Genomic DNA, 19,528 nt, shown 5'->3' with positions numbered 1-19,528 from the left:
CTGGTATGTATTGTTAGCCATGCTTTAGTATATCACTTAATTTTGCTGATAAGACTGGAAGGTCTATGCTGTTTCTGTGGGCAAATAATTCCCAATATGGCAGATTTCTCAGAGTAATTATTTTTTTACTTAACTTTTTATCTTGAAACTTGCCACTTTGGCTATTTGGTTTACTTGCAAGTTTACGTACTTGATTACTCAATAAACGTTAACGTAAGATACATTACTCTGGAAGTCATTATACTATGTTACCTGATGCTAATAACTGTTTATATTTCCTTCATTTTTCAAATAATGTGCAACACTGTACATAGCATTATATATAGCCAGTATTCTGTAAATTATAGCAAGACATAATGAATATTAAAATAGAATACTTACCTGACCGTCCATCCCTTTGAAAGTCCACATGGTACCATTCACCATCATTCACCTTCTTCTGCAAGGCTTTTATTTTTATAGTACCTGATCCCATGTCTAACAGCAGGTAGAGGTGGCCATCAAGCATCTCAATGGCAAAAAAGTCAACTTTCACCATCTGTGGGTGTTTGGCATCTTTTTGGTGCCTTGGCTTTCCATGACTGAAAAGAATCAAACCATTTGGCTCAGTTGTACGAAAGTCAAATGATATTGAGCCTGTTTTCTTGGCATTCCACTTTGGCAAAGAGATGAAAGACTCTGGTGTTTCAAAAGTGATAGGATCTAAGGTTGCAACATTCTCACATTTAAAGGCTACTACCCCATGAATCTTCATTTTAGGGTCTCCTTGCTTGGCAAGTCGAGATAACTCCAACCTCACATCATTATTCTTATATACAACCTGCAAGAAAAGTAGAGAAATTACTAAGAGATACTTGAGCACTTTAACCAAACACATATAATCCTGTAACTCTTATTAATTAAAAGAGTAATAATACCATTTAGGTTGCTCCAACAGTAAAGCTTCCTATTTAATTCCAGGGAAATGACATCAGATACAAAGAATACAATATGTCTATTTAATAAAGCAGATTCTCAGCTACCTTAGTTTTCAACATTATCATCACCTTTAGCTGACTTGTGGCCATCTTAGAAGTGGCTTTACCTTTCACACTGCTGTTGCCATTGCTGAAAAACAGCACCCATTGCCACATTATGCCAACCATCCATAGTTTGGTCTCTGTAAGAGTTTCACAAGCTCTGATGAATGTAATGTCAATGACTGCTATTTTTTTCTGCATGGAGAAATTTAATTCCACATCTTTCCTTCATCACCATTTCCATGTCAGACACCATTTGTTCAGAATGCCCCTTTGCCGCCATCTGTCATACAGCAGCAACATGTAACAAAGCATCGGCGGAAAGGTTCAATCCCTACTACCATACCAACATAATGGAACAGGGGGCATTACTTACAGAGCAGCTCTCACATAAATGCACTAATTTACACAGATGCACATGCAAAATAAATATTTTTATTGACTAGTGATTTGGCAATTGTTTTCATTCGACCAAAATTGGTCTAAAAATAAAAAAAAAAATAAAAAATAGTAATACCCTTAGTGTTAATTCAAGTGATCTGAGTGAATCTGCACATAACTCATACTATCAGTTACAAATTAGCTTGTGTGGCCTTCATTGCTTAAAAGCTTTCTTTACACAGTCATTCAACTCTGTTCAAGAAATATTAGATTTCTTGTTCCTCTAAACCCTTTGTCACTGTCTTAACTCTTCTGTTCATGTACAGAAAATGCACCAAGGTCAGGTACTTTATAATTTAACATCTTTTCAGTTTGTCCTTGGGGCTGAAGAGTAGTAGTATCCATGTTATTCATGAAGCCATAAACAGAGAAAAATGTATCACACAGATCAAAAAGGAAAAAAAAAAACAAACAAACAAAAAAAAAAAACCCACAACCAAAACCAACAATAGAAAAAAATGGGACAATCTCTGAACCAGTTCAGTTGGACAAAAGATAAAAGCACTCAAATATTTTCCTGAGTGAACAGTTTTATCTTAAAAATGGAAGACAATATTAGTTTTAAATCCAATTGACCTCCACAACAAATGTTTTTGCTTCAAGTTGCATATTTACTCTGTCCAGAGAAATCTGATACAATACAATAATTACCCAATATTCTAGTCTTTATTACTATATTCTGAAATTGCCTCAGTTTCCAAGTTGTCAAGGATAAAAGGACTGTTTAAACGAAGCTCTCCAATAGCAGAGTTAGCAGAACTAATTTGTCAGTATTTTCCCTTATTTAATAAATGATATACCTATGCTAAAATACCACTGGAGGGCTAAATATGACTATATAGTGACGCAAGCTAAAACATTATTCTCTGTTTCTAAGGTTATGTCTCTATTAACAAGCAATTTGGAGCAAAGGCAACAGATCAGTAAATCAGCTGTGTTCAGGATTCTTCATCTACAGACCATACATCAATCTGAACTAGATCCTGTATGGCTCCTTATTCAGTGCCACAGCTCCACAACTTAGTCTGAAACTGCCTGAAGGACCGGTCACTGGTTTAGACCTCAGAGACTGTTTGATGAATACTTAGGGTGGAGATCTATATCCATTGAAAACTAAGTCTGGAACCCACTAAGCAAATGAAGTGGAAGACATATAGGAAGTGCAAGAGACGGGGATGTACAATGGAACTGTGCTACTGTTAGAAGTCAAAACCCCAGCATACAGGCAAGACAAGATGGCACACCCCACGTGGACCAGTTGTTACTGAAAAATGCTAAACATAATATGTACTAAAAATATGATTGATAAATCACAAACTATGTACTCCAAGAACTGAGTTCTTTCAAATTATGTCGTCATGATTCTACGATTACCAACCCAGTAATATAAACTATGGCAGAGTTATTCTATACATTAAAAACACATCCTAAAATCTAAGAAATAAACCAATTTTTACATTTTATTTCAGGGTTCAGTTCAAATACTGTTGCTCCCACTGGAGCTGTATATTTCCAAAGATGACAAATAACCCTCATTTGTGGCTTCCTGATAGCAGGAAGAATACTCTGCCACTGGGAGGCAGATAATGTGTCGTCTGCTTTGAGTGAATACATAAAAAGTGAGTGCAGTTTGACTAACTTGTAATCTCAAGGAATAATGATACACACATTATCAAGAACCCCTGGAGCACCTCAGAGATCACAGCTTACTCAAAGCAACTTTGAAGACTAAAGAATACTAAAGAATAAGCATGTGCAAGTCATCTCCCATTGGGATGACTTTCTGTTTTAAGAATGATGAAAGCCAAAAGGCAGAAGAATGCAGCAAGAAGTTAATAACCTGGCAGGCAGAATTACTTGGAGATATTTGGATATTTGATCTTAAAAGACATTGACCTGACCACTTTCCATGGTAAGAGAGGTTTTGCGTAGAGTTCATCTCTTCCAAAGAGGTAAAATAAAACTTTTCTATATATGCAGATCATTACAGTGAGACTGAAGGACATGGTAAGAAGGAGGAACAAATGGGCTCTCATTAGAACTAAATCACAGCGTTGACACTTTAAGTAATTAAGGAAACAAAGAACATGAGGAGAAAATACTCTTTAATTGTCAATCAAACAAAGGCAGGTGCAAAGATAACAGAAACAAATGCAAAACAATAATTGCTTGTTTATGAGCATAAATTCAAACTGGTTGCTCTTACTAAAAGCTGCTTGACTGAATAACAAAGATAGTAATTAATAGAAGTCAGAAAGTCTGAACTGAAAAGAGCTCAGGTTGGAAGGGACCTCAAGGATCATCAAGTTCCAACTCCCATGCCACAGGCAGGGTGGCTAGCTACTAGGTCAAGTCCTAGATCAGATTGCCCAAGGAACCATTCAACCTGGCTTTGAACACATCCAGGCACTCAAAACCTTTCTGGGCAATCAGTTTCAGCACCTCACTGCTAACTCAGAAAAAAAACCTTCCCCTCAACTTCTAATCTAAATTTCCCTTTCTTTAGTATAAAACCATTCCCCCTTATGCTGTTCGCTACCTACCTGTGTAAGAAGTTGATTTCCCTCATATTTATAAACTCCCTTTAAATAGTGGAAGGCTGCAATTGAGGTCTCCCCTCAGCCTTCTCTTTTTCAGGCTGAACAAGCCCAGTTCCTTCAGCCTGTCTTCACATGAGGGCTGTTCCACCCCTTTGATCATCTTTGTGGCTTTCCTCTGGACCTTCTCTGAAAGCTCCACATCTTTCCTGAGGACACAGATTTGGATGCAGTACTCAATTTGGGACCTCATGAGGGGGACAGTCCTCTCCCTTATTCTGCTGGTCACTCCAAATGAAACCCAGGATTCCATTAGCATTCAGGTCTGCAAGTACACACTGCTGGCTCATGTTAAGTTTTTCATCAATCTAAGTCCTTCTCAGCATGGCTGCTCTCAAGGAGTTCTTCTTCCAGTTTATATAGATATGGGATATATATATATATATATATGTATATCTGGGATTACCTCAACTCAAGCACAAAAGCTTGCACTTTGCTTTGCTGAACTTCATTAGGTTTACAAGGGTCCTCCTTTTGAGTTTTACAAGGTTCCTCTGGATGGCATCCCTCACTCCTACTGTACCAGCCACACCACTCAGCTTGGTGTAAGTAGTTTGATTCATGAATTATGATGGAAAAATTGCTAGAGCACTTTAGAAAGAGGCATGGAAGTTTTAAAATATCTCTATGCATTCTTAGAATCTCTAATTTTGTATATTACAATTACTTTCATCCATACATTCCTCTTCTAGTATGCAGGAATTGAAATTTATCACAATTAAACCTCTCCTGTTTACTGAAATATTAATGAATACAACTTTTTAAATTTACTGTCTGAAAACAGAATAAAGTCTACATCTATATTTTAGTATGCTCTAGATCCATCTGGGTCTTAGGATATTAATTTTAGTCTCATGAAATAAACCATTTGGAACTGAATTATCATAGTCAAAAACATGAACAGCAACTAAAAACCACAACTGAAAATAACTTAATTGTTAACTAAATTCAGTTAGCAGTTGGAAGTCTTATTCCTGATGTTACCCTGAGGTTCGTACCTCTCCCCTACACTTCCTGTTCATAAAGGATGTACTCACCCATCAAACTCAAAATACAACATGTTCACAAACAACAAATCATCATTAAAGATGTGGAAAAGAACTGACAGTACAGAATAAGTATGAGGCTAATATCTGCTTTATAACTCATGTAGATATATGGTTTAGGATTGAGAGCCTCTAGGGTTCTAGTAAATTCAATTTGAAAATGTATTCCTCGTTTTTCTATTTTGAGGATTTTTTTCTTTCCTTATGTGTACACATAAGGATAAATATGTTCTTAGTAGTGCAGATATTATCCAGTGCTAATTACACTCAAGATACCCTTCATATTCTTCAATGTTAACTATGTACATTTTTCCTCAAAAAAAGAGGAGGATCCACAATTAGTCAAGTGAAAATAATTTGTAATGAAGAAACATCTTTCAGTCACAATCACCTTCACTCCTATGCAACCAACACTTGGTATGTTTGCAGTCTCTCTGTGCTCCTCTATTGGGCTGGACCTGGTAAATTGCTTGCTTGATCTCTCTAATACGTAACAACAAACAATATAATTTTCCTCTGCATGAACCTGCAAGCCCTGAAGGAAATGTACTGTGCTATTAAAAGCTTTATGCTTTTTTTCTTTCACTGACTGTATTAACTCCTCTTAATATTAAGTAAGGGACAAGACCCTGGTCTTTAAAATATCTAATAACCTAGTTCTTGGAAACTACAAAAGGTCACTTGAACTCCCAAGATAGAAGGAGCAGTGTGCAAATTCACTTGTTACTTGCAACAGAAAAATCAAAAGTAAGGAATAGAACTGTTTTCCACAAGAGAAGAGACATACATAGCAATTCACATCAAGATAGAAACATCCTCTACCATCAAGGCCAACCACACACCAGGTAACATGATATGACATAGTTGAGTCTCGCCAAATAAATCCAGCTAAGAGACAGCAAATATTAACTCAGCACTCTCCTTAATATTGCCTCTGGATATCTTGGCACACAAGCAGAATTAATTCATCTTTGGCAAAGATATATAATTTATAGATAACCAGGGCCTTAATAAGCAAGGAACTCTAGGGAAGAAATTAAGAATTCACTGTAGATCTTGCCAGAGTTCATGGTGCCTTCAACAACAACAACAAAAAAATGGAGTAGAGCAGTCAATAAAAATATATTCTTAAGTGTGCAACCAATAACTGTATGAAAGACTTTGAGAAAAAGGTGAATGTGAAAAGGAGTAAACAAGGAATACACTGCTGATATTAGAGACAACCTAGACACACAACAGTACGACTACCAAATGAGAAGAGCAGACATAATAAAAATATTAGTATGAATAAAACCTTATCAGTTCTCTTTAATTTCCTGGCCTTATTCCAAGAAATTTAAAACCAGGAAAAATGCAAAAGAACAAAGATTTCAACACCACTTCCAACTCAGAATCTAACCTTTTCCACATGAAGGTTTTCCTTTGTATTCTTTACATCAAATATTATCAGTGAAGAAACAGCATAATGCTGAAATAAATGTTTCACAAGACTGATCATTATGTTAGTAACAAGTTTCTTTCCAGTCACTCTGATTTCAAAACCTGTATCACCTGGCTGGTTACTACAACAGTAGTGCAGTCAATGGCATTTAATTCTTTAAAATGGTGACCCGAATCATCTAACATGGCTCAGGTAGATCCTGCCAACCTACTGTTTTATGCTGCACAGTGATGTCCGCAGGAGATAATTTATTGATGTCAGAAACCATAGCGATAGGATTACAGTAAGTGAAGCCTGAGGCATTTTTATCAGCCTGCTTTAACAGTCCTTAGACTCTCTCTACTCATTGAGAACTACCTTGTGCATACTGCGTTATATTCTTCAGAAATCCAAAACGCAAAGCTGACCATTGAGAGCTCTCATGTATTTTTTTGTATTTACTGAAAGGTTTTGAGCTACTCCACGAATGTCAGCATCTCAGAGGATAAATATCATTTTGCTAGTATGCCTCAATTCACTTCCAACTTACACAAATACAGCAAGCATTACAATAGCAACAGATTATTTATGCAAAACTTAAGGAGCCTTATAGAAAAAGGCTTGCAATGGGCTGCACTTCTGAATGTAATATGAATTAAATAATCTATTTGAGCCTCCACGTTTATGCATCTTTATACATCTGCTTTGTCTTCTGAAACAGAGAAAAGATTAGCAGGTATAATGAAACAGGATCTCCAAGGAAATAATTCATTAATCCTCAGATGAATTGGATGGAGTTTTTCCGGAGTGGATGTGTGTGTGGTGGTTGGGGTATTGGGGTTGGGTGAAACGTTGTAAAAAGGGTTCATTCAGATCACCAAACCAAAAATAAGCATCCAGTTGGGGGTAAGCCCTAGGAGAACAGGATATGGTTCTGTAGTATAGATACCTACATGTCTGGAGGAAATAGCAGTATGTGAATTTTTCTGCATTGATTTAGATAATTGGTCTGGGAAACTGCTCTGCAAGTTTCAGCTCAAACAAAGTGCCAACTTAATGAAGCTGGAAAGAACAAAAGAAAAAAAAAAAAGAAACAAACAACAGCAACAACAAAAAAAGCACAAAAACACCTGTCTTGATCAACTATACTGTTCCAAATTCCATGAAACATGTATTTAGGAGACCCATATTAATTTCTTGTCTATTTCTCTCTTTACTCTTGAGCACTCAAAATGGTGGAGTAGAAACACTCTACATGCCTTCTCCTAAAATCACACTTGGCTCCTCTATGGTGATAAAAGAAGAAACCCAGGTGTAAGCTATTCATTGTCCAGGACTAAGGGAGCACTGAAAATAGCTTCAGTTATGCAACTATGAAAAATAAAACAGTACTTCATTACTGGAAACATGGAAAATGGCTGCATTAGGCCTGTCTCCTACTAAGGGCAGTGGCTTTTTCAAAGTATAAAACATTTTTTCAGTGCTAACACATTGTTCACATGGCATAATCATATACTTTGTTTTGGTTTATAGCTTTAGATTAAAGAAAAAAAAGATTAAATGGCACATACTCTTCACAAAATATAGAATATTTTGCCATAAAACGTAGAAAGAAAAGAGTAATTAGAATACCACTTGCAATTAGAAGTCAGTGATAGTAATCCAGAGACTTGGGCTTAACCTGGAACTGAGTGCTTCCCAGAGAACTTAACCTCTCTTTGGTTCCCTGTAAAATGGGTATGCTACTTCCTCACATGCTAGAATCTTGCACAAAGACTGAAGTTTGCAACATCAGCATCTATCTGGTAGAACTTGACTTAAAGTGAGTCATGTTTACTCATATATTTCCTACAGGAAACAGCCTCCCCATTTTCTGCTTATTGAAGATAGGGATCACTATGACCAAACAGTATGAGATTTTAACTTTCTAGCATGCAATTATAGACTACAGAGCACACACTGGCATTTACATGGAAAAATAAAATGTACTCAATTGGGTCAGAAACTACATTCAATAAAACTTTAGCTTGAATAATACCTATCTCTAGGTCAACAAAATAATGTACTATGCTTTACCATGATGGGTTAATGACACACTGAATGGCTAACTAGAGATAATAATGTTGTGATGTTGTGGCTCCTCTTTAGTACAAGATATATTGCACAGACTTCTGTTCACAAGAAACAGACATAGGTAGTGCAAACAATATATCTATTTCTTTAAATTGTGTATTATCATAACCCTGAAAAGCTAGGCATGCAACTTGGCACCAAAATATTCCAACATGAAATCAACAGGACATGAAAATCAACTACTGTCCCCAAACAATGATGTTAAAAGAATGTAAAGAACAGAGCAACAAATACCTTACAGTTTAGCAAAGGGAAGATATCAATTATTTTGAGGCAATCAAAAATGTGGCAATGGGTAAACAAAATTATAGAAATGAATCCAGTATTACTGGAAATTGAATTAAAGTAAGTAAAACATACTGAGTTATGAAAAAATACCTGTTTGTTTTGCTTATGATTCACTGTGCAGCACTAGAAAAATGGCCTCTTTCATGCAGCAGTCACTTGTTACCACAATTAATACAACAGTGAGAGCTGATTTTGTAGCTCTACTGGTCTCTTCTGCTACAGCTACAAAAACTGACTTCAGAAATGTTTGGTTTTCTCCTCTGCTTTGACAGTCTGAATAGAGACATCTAAGCAGTGTGCCAGAGAAACCCTTATATATAGCTTCCATGGAAAGAGAAGTTATTGTCCTATCGTTTAACAAGTTATATTAGGAGAAATTTGAAAATCCACTTCTTTTATTTTTTTATTTTTAAACAACCTAGATAACAGGATTCTTATATTTATTTTTTTTTCAGCCTGCTGTGGACACAAGGCTTTTGAAAATCTTTTTTTTTTTTTCTCACTTCAATAAGCTGTTTTGTTATTCCCTGTATGCCCTGCTGTCTGCTGCCAGGCTGCTAAATGTTTCTGACTGTGGTTGCTGTGTTCTCTGTTTTCAAGAAATTGGTTCAAGGTTTCTGTCCTCCCCCCATCCGCCTTTTTTATTTTAATTGCCCATGGCAAAGATTCATAGAAATTTCTTGGCAACATCTAAATTGCAGAATTTAGGAACAAGTTGGTTCCGCAGAATTTCTATCAGCTCCCAAACAGGAACAAAGCTTCTAACAAGACATAAGTCACAAATTAAAACCAACAGAAACAAAAATAACCAAAAGGAAAACAAAATGTATTATTTGAGGCAAAAGCAGCTTCACATTAATACATTAAATAACATTTAAGAAAAGAAAACAAACAATGTTCTATTTCCAGTGACTAGAAAACTAAAGGGATACAGGAGACTCACTTGTGCTGAATTTCAGCTTTTTTTCCTCCCCTTTCTGTCTCATTGCATCTAGAACTACCAAAGGTTAATTCTGCATTAAATACAAATTATACTATTTTTTTTCTCTCATCATGTGGTGGTATTACACTCACACACAGCTAAGGTCCACCATGCCGCTCTCACCTTTCTCTTACTCAAAAGTACATGGAAGAAAATATGGGGGAAGAAATGCTCCTGAGTTAAGGAGCAGCTCAATTACAGGGAGAGGAGGGAAGTAAAAAAAAACAAACAACAAAAATAAAACAAAGGCAAAGACAGTTATTTTCTACTTCTCATCAGCAATCAACGATCAACCACTTTTCAGAAAGCAGGGACTCAATAAAACTTCCTTTAATTAAGCTATCTCCTGTAAGGACAAAAAATGGCCACAATATGAGCAGAAGAATGAGTCTCAAACTGAATATAAAAGCCAATATAGACCCTACACAGAATCCATGTTTGGGAGATAAGTGATATGAAGATACAGACCAACAAAAATTTGCTGAGAAAAAAGAAATTAGTGACCAATATAAGTAACACTACATGTGTTCAAATACCTGAAGGAAGATTTTATCAGCCATGTTTACAGACATACATAAAAGCAAGCGTAGTATGTAATTATATGTAGAACAGCAGTTCTGCACATCCTATGGTGAAATGATGGGTTTTATTCCACTCATTACTGGCTTTCTTTCAGCCTCTCATCAGTATATTAGTAGCTGCCAACTGATGTCTCTCAACCTTCTTACTTCTCCAGAATAATAAATTCTCAACTGGCTTTTTCCTCTCATTCTCTCACACTCGTGTGGCTGCTCTTGTATTTAGCTGAATAGCTAGCTCTTGGCTGTGTTTTTTTCTGGCTGCTTTCCCTTTTGGACTCATTTGCTCCATTTCCTGATTCCTGGTTTTGAAAGAACCTTCTGTCTCACTGCTGGGCAAATAGTCCTCTAATGCTGAGCTGAAATGCCATGGCTATTGTATATACTCACAGCTAGACTCCACGTAGATAGTGTCCTTCCTTTTCTGCTTTGTTAGCTGGCTGTTCATTCAGTAAAGTTGGCTACTGGCTGACCAGCTATAGAAACTTTCCTTTTCCCATTCTGGCTGCTAACACAGAATCTAGCTAGCTTACAGCTTTCCAATTTCTGTTTGTGATACTGAAACAAAAACAGTTTCTGGAGATGTTGGTTAAATTCTGTCTAAACGTGATAGCTATATCACTTTTAAACAAAATCTCCAGCCACACCAGTAAATTTTGTTTCCTTTCATATCCAAATTTCTGGAAGATAAGTAGGAAAATTGCTCCTTAATTTCATCTGCCTATTCCTAGAAATCCTTATAGTTTTGTGTTTTGGTTTTTACTTTATACTTTTCAATACTATAAATTCTGTAAAACTCATTACATTGGCATTTCCAAGCACACTGCCTTCTCAAATGCAAGTGAGAATTAGAAGCTAAAATTTCTGTAGAACTTACGCAGAGTAGGAGGAAAATTGGGACTCTTCCATTCCAAACACTGATCTGTGTGTATGACTAAAAGCAATTTATAAATTTTCAAGAAAAAGATGAATTTGATTCATGGGATATTTTTAAAGCATCTCTTTTATCTTCATGGCGTCTCTAATTATCACCTATCTATGAGCCATGATATTTTAATTTTACTGAGGCTAAAGTTGTCCTCTTTATCAGGAAGCATAATGTAATGGTAGGGGGGAATTGTTTTAAACAAAAAGAGGGGAAATTTAGGTTAGATGTTAGGAAGAAATTCTTCACTCAGAGGGCAGTGAGGCCCTGGCACTGTTGTCTGGGGAGAAAGCTGTGGGTGCCCAACCCTAGAGATGGCCAAGGCCAGGCTGGATGGGTCCTGGGCAGCCTGAGCTGGTGGGGACAAACTCTGCCCATGGCTGGGGTTGGGGCTCGGTGGGCTTCAGGGGCCCCTCCAACTCAGGACATTCTGCGGTTCTATGAAAATACATTTGCTGAACCAAGCCAATTGTCCTAATAATAGTAAGGAACAGGAATGCATTACTTGATGTCCAAGATGTGGCATACTATTGTAGCAAGAGAATAAACCTAAACACACAGACTGAGGTATGATGATTCTGACAGGTAACCTCCAAACCTGCGATTTTGGTGTCAGCTTAGTGCTAAAGAAACGTCAGATCACAAAATTCCCATTCAGTTCTGTACTGAGTCTTCAGCCTCAAGCAAAATCAATTCTTTTGACAGATCATCAGTACAAACATATAATACTATATCAAGCTTTGTCTAAAAACATTCAACAAGAGCAGCCGGCCAAATAAAATGAACTACCAACAAGTATCTACACAAGGCATCCACTAGTTATTGGTATCTACTATAAACATAAAATGTTACCAGTGTACTGATCTGCAAATAAAACGCCTTTCCTAAAATATTTTTTCCTAACAAAAGTTTCTTACAATAAACACACCTCATAGCATTTATCTGGACAATACCTATGAAGAAAGCTAATTCTTTGTAGAGGGTAGACAGTGCAATTAAACATTTCCTACTTCCCCATGAATTGAATGTTTCAGCCGTGTTCTGACACTTGTTCTCACCTTTAATTTTTCTTTTTTTTTAATTTCAAATAAATGCTTTGACTTTAAACAGCTGTTTATATCAAGTGCATTTTGATTTATCACGTCAAAAGAGTGGGAGGGAAAATGAGTATTTTCTCATGCAAAAATCACTTTCTCGCTATTTTCAACAAAATATATCATTAGGTGTGCCACACAATGTGTGCACTGAAATAAGCATAAAGATTCATCATTCAAGATTACACCAGGCTTCATCTCTGTACAACCGTATTTGGAAAAAATAAAATAAAATAAAATAAAATGAATTCAAAGCTAGTCAAAGATCTATAGCATGCATTTGCTTTAGAAAAGTATGCCAAAATTAGGTTCATTAATGTATTATTGGTTGTGGGGTTTCAATCCCACTGAAGCCATTGCTTACTGGTTAAAGACTGTATGAAAACCTGATAGATCCAAGACTGACTTAGAATTGAGATGTTAATTATATCTAATAGAGAACTTTAAAATGAATTCAGAATAGGCTTACTCCAAAATACATATACTTAGAGAAAATATCAAGTGAGCAGACAGTTATAAAACAATGGAAAATTCTCTTTGTAAGGTATTAGTCTTAACATAAGCCAATAAACACCATCAAGTAATGAGACTAAGCCTTACCACATTAGCTGTGTAATCTTGCCAGAAACAAAAGGGCACATGCAACTTTTTTGAACACAAAGCAGAACCCATCATCCCAGTCTGAAACTGGTTTGACTTTTCAAGAGGTAGTTAAGGAAGACAAAAGCTACCAAGAGGCTAACAGGAGGCTCACTGCTTTCAGAAACAATAACGTGAATAGCAAGCTCCTGGAAAATCTAATCTGCTGATGCTATACCCCGTTTATGTTCAGCTCCTTTGCATGAAGGGTTCTTTTTCATCTTGTTGGGCAGATATTCATAACTGATTAATGGGAACCCCTGACACCTTCTGAGAGTTTCACCTTAAAAGAAGAAGAAGAATTTTCAAAACATGTACTCCACAACTTGTGCCACTTTGTTTATTAAAAACCTCCTTAGAAAAGTGAAAGTTACAACCAGTTATGTGTTGATGGATATTTTTCATGATTCTCCATCTTGGAGCTCTCAGCATGATCTCCTAGCTGATTAGTGCAAAAGATTTTCAAAAGACATGCTTGGAAACTAAAATCTTTAGCCATGCTTGATATTAATAGTTGTTGACTAAACAGATAGTTCTCATGGCAGGATTTTTTTGTAAGTCAAGCTATTTTTAAATCTGTCTCATGGGAATGATGAATTTGACAGCTTTCATGCTTCCTAACAGCTTCCTCTATACTTACTATTTCTATTTGTTACACAATATATTTTCAAGTGTAAGCATTTAATCCTTATTAGCTGAAAAATATAGTTTTTCTCTGTATTCCTTTCAGGTTCTCAGTGAAGATTTAGAAATCATTCACCACGCAACAGTAAAGCGGCATCCCTGTGTTTCCAGTGGCTCTAAAGCAAATGAAACTGCATGGAATCTCTTCAAATGAAAACAGTTTGCTTTCTGTGTCTATAACTGAATTAATTTCATAGCATAAACACTGTATTTGAAGCAACTGGATTTTAAAATTAAAATAATAAAAAGGGAATTGAAGGATGTTATTTCTTAAATAGGTATTCCATTCCCAACTTCAGTTCTTAGTACAGCCCGAGACTACAGTATGCAATTTCCTGAAAAAATCACCTATGTAAATAATCACAATTACATTATTTTTATAACAGATTCAAATGGTATGGATCACATGAGATCCAGAAAATAAGTAGGAAAGCACGACAACTCTAAGTGGTTATTGTCTCCTGGGAGACATTTCCTGCCTCTGAAGGTGCTTTTGTTGTTGTTGTTGTTTGTCTTTGGTTTTTTTAGTAATAAACAATAAATTTTGAGCAAAGGATTCACTTAATGACTTAATTCTTTAGAGACAGTGTATATGACAGGCCATTAATTTAAAATCAAACAATAAATAAAAATGCCTAAATAAAGCTAATAAACATTTTGATAAAATAAAGTGTTGAGACATTCCCAGAATTTGCAGCATGTTTCTTTGTTGGTAGTTGAAATTTTATCACTTTATACCTTACACGTGGACAAGAGCATCCTTTAAACAAGCAAACCTCAACAAACTTAAACTCAAAGTACTCAAACTTTACCATTCACTGCAATTTTGCAGTAACAGAAAGATTCTCAGAAATTCAGTAAAGCCTTTCCTGATTGAGCAAAGTGTCTCAACATAAAAGCACAGGACAGACTAGCCAACCCTTGAGTTGCTACAGAAATGGAAGTATACTACTACCAACAGTAAACTAGTATATCTCGAAAACAAAGGATGCAGGGAAAGGTATGATCTTTCTGGATTTCCCAGAGCCCAGACAAACTATCAACTCTGACCATGACACTGCAAACCTGACTAAGCTGAAAGCTCAAACTTCCAAAGTCAGGTCAGAAAAGAAGACAACCTGTTCTATTACAACACAACCATACTAGGCCCCAAAACAGTATGAAGACTGTGGAGAACATTGCTGATCTTGGCTGGACTGCCCTACCACACCCACTGTATAGTCCGGATTTAGCACCTTCTGACTTTCATCTGTTCAGGCTGATGAAAGATGGACTGTGTGAGCAACATCTTCCAAGCAATATCGTCATTATAGCAGCTGTGATCACTGCTAGTGCAGGTTTTTACAAATGCAGCATGCAGACTCTTGAACACTGCTGGTGAAAAAGTGCTGCTAATAATGGGACAGTACTAAAAAATAGTGATCTGTGGCATTACTGGAGTTCTTTGTAGTAGTTTCCATGGAAATAAATAGGAGACATTCCTTTCAGAGCAATCCACGCATGTCATCATAGTATCATAGTCTCGTGCAGGTTGGAAGGGACCTTAGAGATCATCGAGTCTAACCCCCCGGAATTCGAGCCCCCTGTGTAGCAGAGTGGCACTTCTACCACTTGTGCCACAGGGGGGATTTGAACCCAGGGCCTCCGGTGTTGCAATGCGGCATTCCTACCACTTGCGCCGGGGCACACAATAAATGTCAATAAATAGATGTCACTAATATTGCATATTACCAGTTATTGTAGAAGAAATGGCAGGGCACAGTCCAAAAATGCTCTTTTTTGTTTGTTTGTTTTGTTTTTTCACTAAGTGGTCTTAAAAATATGTATATTTTCCAATAAGGGATTGAGAATTTTGACTGAAGCAGTGGAAAATACATATAAATAGTGCTCTGAAACATACTTTGAGCCTTTTAGTGTTCAGGACAGAGACAAGATTTTTTCATTCATGATTCTGAAGAAACAATCTCAACATTTTATTCCCAGTTTCTGTCTGCTTTTGTATTTTTTCAGTTGTCTCTGGAAATCCTGTGTGTACTTTGTGATCTTTTTAATTTGAATTCTCTCACACAGTGCAAAATATTCCATTTTTTTTTTCCCCTAGTAGAGTGATCGATGAAAAGCAGAAAAGGATTTTCTTTTCAAACATTTTCTTGGAACAATTTTTCCCATATCTTGCATATTTCCATTTTAATCCTAGTGCTGCTGAGCTGTGATGAATATTTATTTGTTCTCATCTTTAGAGATATAAATATTTATGAACAGAGCAGTGGCTGACTGGCACCTTGTATCATCCAAGAAACATATGCACACTGGACATATGAGATGGAATTTCTTTTTCTGTCCATAAGAACTGCCTAAAGGAGACAGAATATATTGTTCCTTATGGTCATTATTGTATATGTACATAATCAATAACTCAGTATATGTCACTTCCAGCCTCCACAGCAGGAGACAAACATAAAAAATCTTATGAATGCTGAGGGCTATTCAGTATGAAATGGGTGCATTTCCTGTTTGTATTTCAAAGTGTAAACATTTAGAAAATTCTATGCATTTGAGAGGAATTTGTCCTGAGTAACCCCAGAGCTCCCTTCTATTTATTCCAGTCTACCCTTATGCATGCACAAGACCTCAAAGAAACACTGTTAGTGCATATGGGAGAGAAAGTGCTTTTTTCTGAAGGTTGTTATTATGATATAATAATATCATAAATGTTGTCTCCTTAAACGAGACAACCTTTATGATATTATTATATCATAAAGACCTTTGTGTTTACTTCCTTTGGATCACTTTAAATTGTATGTTTGTTTATTTTTAAAACAATATTAGTATCAGGACCACTCATGAATCCTCAAAAGTAGAAAGAAACAGATGTGGAATAAGGACTGCAATTCACATCCTGGTAAGAGCGCACAGGGTCTGTAAGATTCCAGATTTTCATCCCTGAATACTCATCTTGACACAACACAAACATACTACACCTTTCACATCCCTCTGTTTCCTCCTCCACTTTTAAGCACCCTATTTCAAAAAAGTGAAAAATGCATAAAACCCACTGTTACAGGGCACTGATTTATTAAACATGTATTGAACTCGATAGCATTCACTGAGTAGGAAATATAGGAAACTTCTTTCAACAAACAAAAATCTATAACACATCTCCAAATGACTCCCCAAAATGGCTTGTAGCAAATCTATTAAGCCCTCTAGCACACCTGTCCACTATCCAAAAAAGATGTTTCCACATAGAATAGCTTTTGCTTTATGCAATCTACTCTGAAGCATCAGTGAAGACTGAGATGGCGCTTTTACTAGTTCCTTTGGGAAAACGCTCTGCTACATAATCTATTCTTACTGTCAATCATTTTTTCCCTACTACTCAGGCAAACTGAATTTTCACTTCAGTAATCCCATTGCATTACTCCCCTTGAGCTTCTGTGCTTTAGCATTTACACTCTTCAAATATGTATAGCTATTGTTAAGGAGAAAAAAAAAAAAACACATTCATTTTTCCTTCAGTATATCATTTTTTCCTGTTTGAATGCTGCTGATCTTTCTTAGAGATCTGTATTTCTTTGCACATTCCAAATAAATATCAGAAAAATTAATATTTGTTGTTGCTGGAAAATACACCCTATAGAAAAAGCACCTTTCTCCCTCCTGCACCCCCCCAATGTTTTCACATGAACTTGTCCATTCAGTTCCCCAGTTTCCCTTTTTATATGATTCTGTCATCCAGAAGGGTTTACAAAACTGAAGTTTCCAATAAAGGAAAGCAAAAAAATTACTAACTAGATATTCTACTTTAAAAAATAATAATAATCACAGAAAACAAACAAAACAAACAAACAAACAAAAAAACCACACACAAATGTAAGGATTTTCAACACATACTCCTAGCCATGAGCTATTTATTAAGAAAATACACTGCATAATAACAGTAACTTGGAGGTCAGTCATGTCTTGGTGATCTTTTTCTTCTTATTTCAAATGCTTCAGAACAGATACCTTAAGAAGAAAAACAATATTTCCATCTCTCCTTTCTTCTGTATTGCTTCACAGCCTCATTAGAGACTCAGAATATCAAATCCTGCACTTTTCACACTTCAGAGATCACTGTATCTCATGACACATTTTCCAATGCCAATTTAAATTCTTTTATAATAAGCAACATTTTCTCTTCTCCTTGACTTTCGTACTTTTGCTTGCTTTTTCTTATGTCCACTTTCAATGCACTCTTATCTACCTCATTCAGGTTAACTCTTCTTCATATAAATCTCTTGAAACATCTGGCAACAAACCCTTTAAAAACTGCTAGGGAGTCTGCACATTTGTGTCTCCCCCATTCATCATTGTTGAGCTTGCTTTCCTGTTCCAAGTACATAAACTCAGAGCCTCTAGAAGAAGAGACTGATGATATTTGACCTTTGATCTAACTCTGATTTTGAGGTTTCATATTAAAGCTGTTTTAAATATTGACCTTTCGTATAACGTGCCTTCAGGGTTACTGATGTATTCCAAAGGTTTTCCTACTTGGAATCCAAACAATCCTTAAAAATCTGCAGAAAAGCACAGTGTTCATCACCATTTTAGCAAAGAAATTATGTTACTTCTGTGATTTTTTTTAAAAATTATTATTGTTATTTATCACTACTTTTTACTCAGTATATTTTTTTACAGTCATCCTAAAAAGTCATGGCTTTAAATTTTTTCAGTTAGGATTGTGAAAAGAATACGGTGCATGACTTGTTTGGCTGAGGATACTGGGTTTGTCTAATTATCTTCAATAGGGTAGGATTTCTTCCATGTAACTTACAGTACAACAAACGTTAGTCTGATTTATTTAGTTTTCTTCCTACAATCCTATCTGTATTCATAGAAAGAATAATTAATAAAGGATCAGAAGTGACTGATGTTAGGTTATTTCTCCAGGTATATAATTTCACTGCATCACCAAATTAAGCAGTTGTCAGATATATCCAGAACTACAGCCTTCACCTTCATAAGAAGGAGAGTGCTATCTTTAACCTTGTAAGACTGATGCTAGTGAGGATAAAATGTTTGAATTTTAGGAGAGAGCGGTACTACAACAAACACATCTACTGCTTTGCATATTCATAATATAACATCCTGAAAGAGGTCAGACTTCCACAGAAACAACAAAGATGATATTCATAGTCCAACTGCAAAAGGTCCAAAGCTGAGACTTTTGGCTCCTGAAAATGTGCAGCAGAAATATATAAGTTGTTTCATGGTTCTTTTCATTTTGAGCTCTTTTGAAAGGTTAATCTACAGATCTTCCACAGTAAAGGCTTGCTACAATTCCTATTACTGTTAGTGGAATTCAGTATCAATTACATCAACAGACTATGAATCAGGTCTAATTAGATGGATCTATACATTGATCAACCTAGGTGATGCAGGAAAAGATAAAGCTGAAAGAGCTAAATTGTGAAAATGCACTCAAAATCCAGTAACTAAAATAATATATCCTGCAACTATATATTTTACTTATGTTTATTAGTGCTTGTTATGTCACTCATCAGTACACACACACGTACTCTGGATTGAAATGTGAGCCCTGTAAGTTAAAAGAAACCTGAATATTTCTCATGGTGAATTATTAGCTAAGCATTATGTTCAGTAATGCTCACTAAACAGATAAAAAATATAAACTAGGAA

At 36.0% G+C, this 19,528-nt stretch overlaps 1 protein-coding gene across 33 annotated transcripts in view; it reads right to left on the bottom strand.

Annotated features, from left to right (window-relative positions):
• NRXN1 (neurexin 1) overlaps positions 1-19,528 on the bottom strand; it is a 606,274-nt gene that overhangs the window by 379,946 nt on the left and 206,800 nt on the right. For all 33 annotated transcript variants that reach the window (XM_015856854.2, XM_015856856.2, XM_015856852.2 and 30 more), the window contains one exon: positions 382-820. In XM_015856854.2, coding sequence (XP_015712340.1) covers positions 382-820 — 439 coding nt within the window. The remainder of the gene's footprint in view (positions 1-381; positions 821-19,528) is intronic.

This window comes from Coturnix japonica, chromosome 3 (genome assembly GCF_001577835.2).
Source record: "Coturnix japonica isolate 7356 chromosome 3, Coturnix japonica 2.1, whole genome shotgun sequence".
Classification (NCBI taxonomy): Eukaryota; Metazoa; Chordata; class Aves; order Galliformes; family Phasianidae; genus Coturnix; species Coturnix japonica.
Note: the sequence above shows the minus strand (reverse complement) of the source record. Positions and strands in the feature narration are given on the sequence as shown.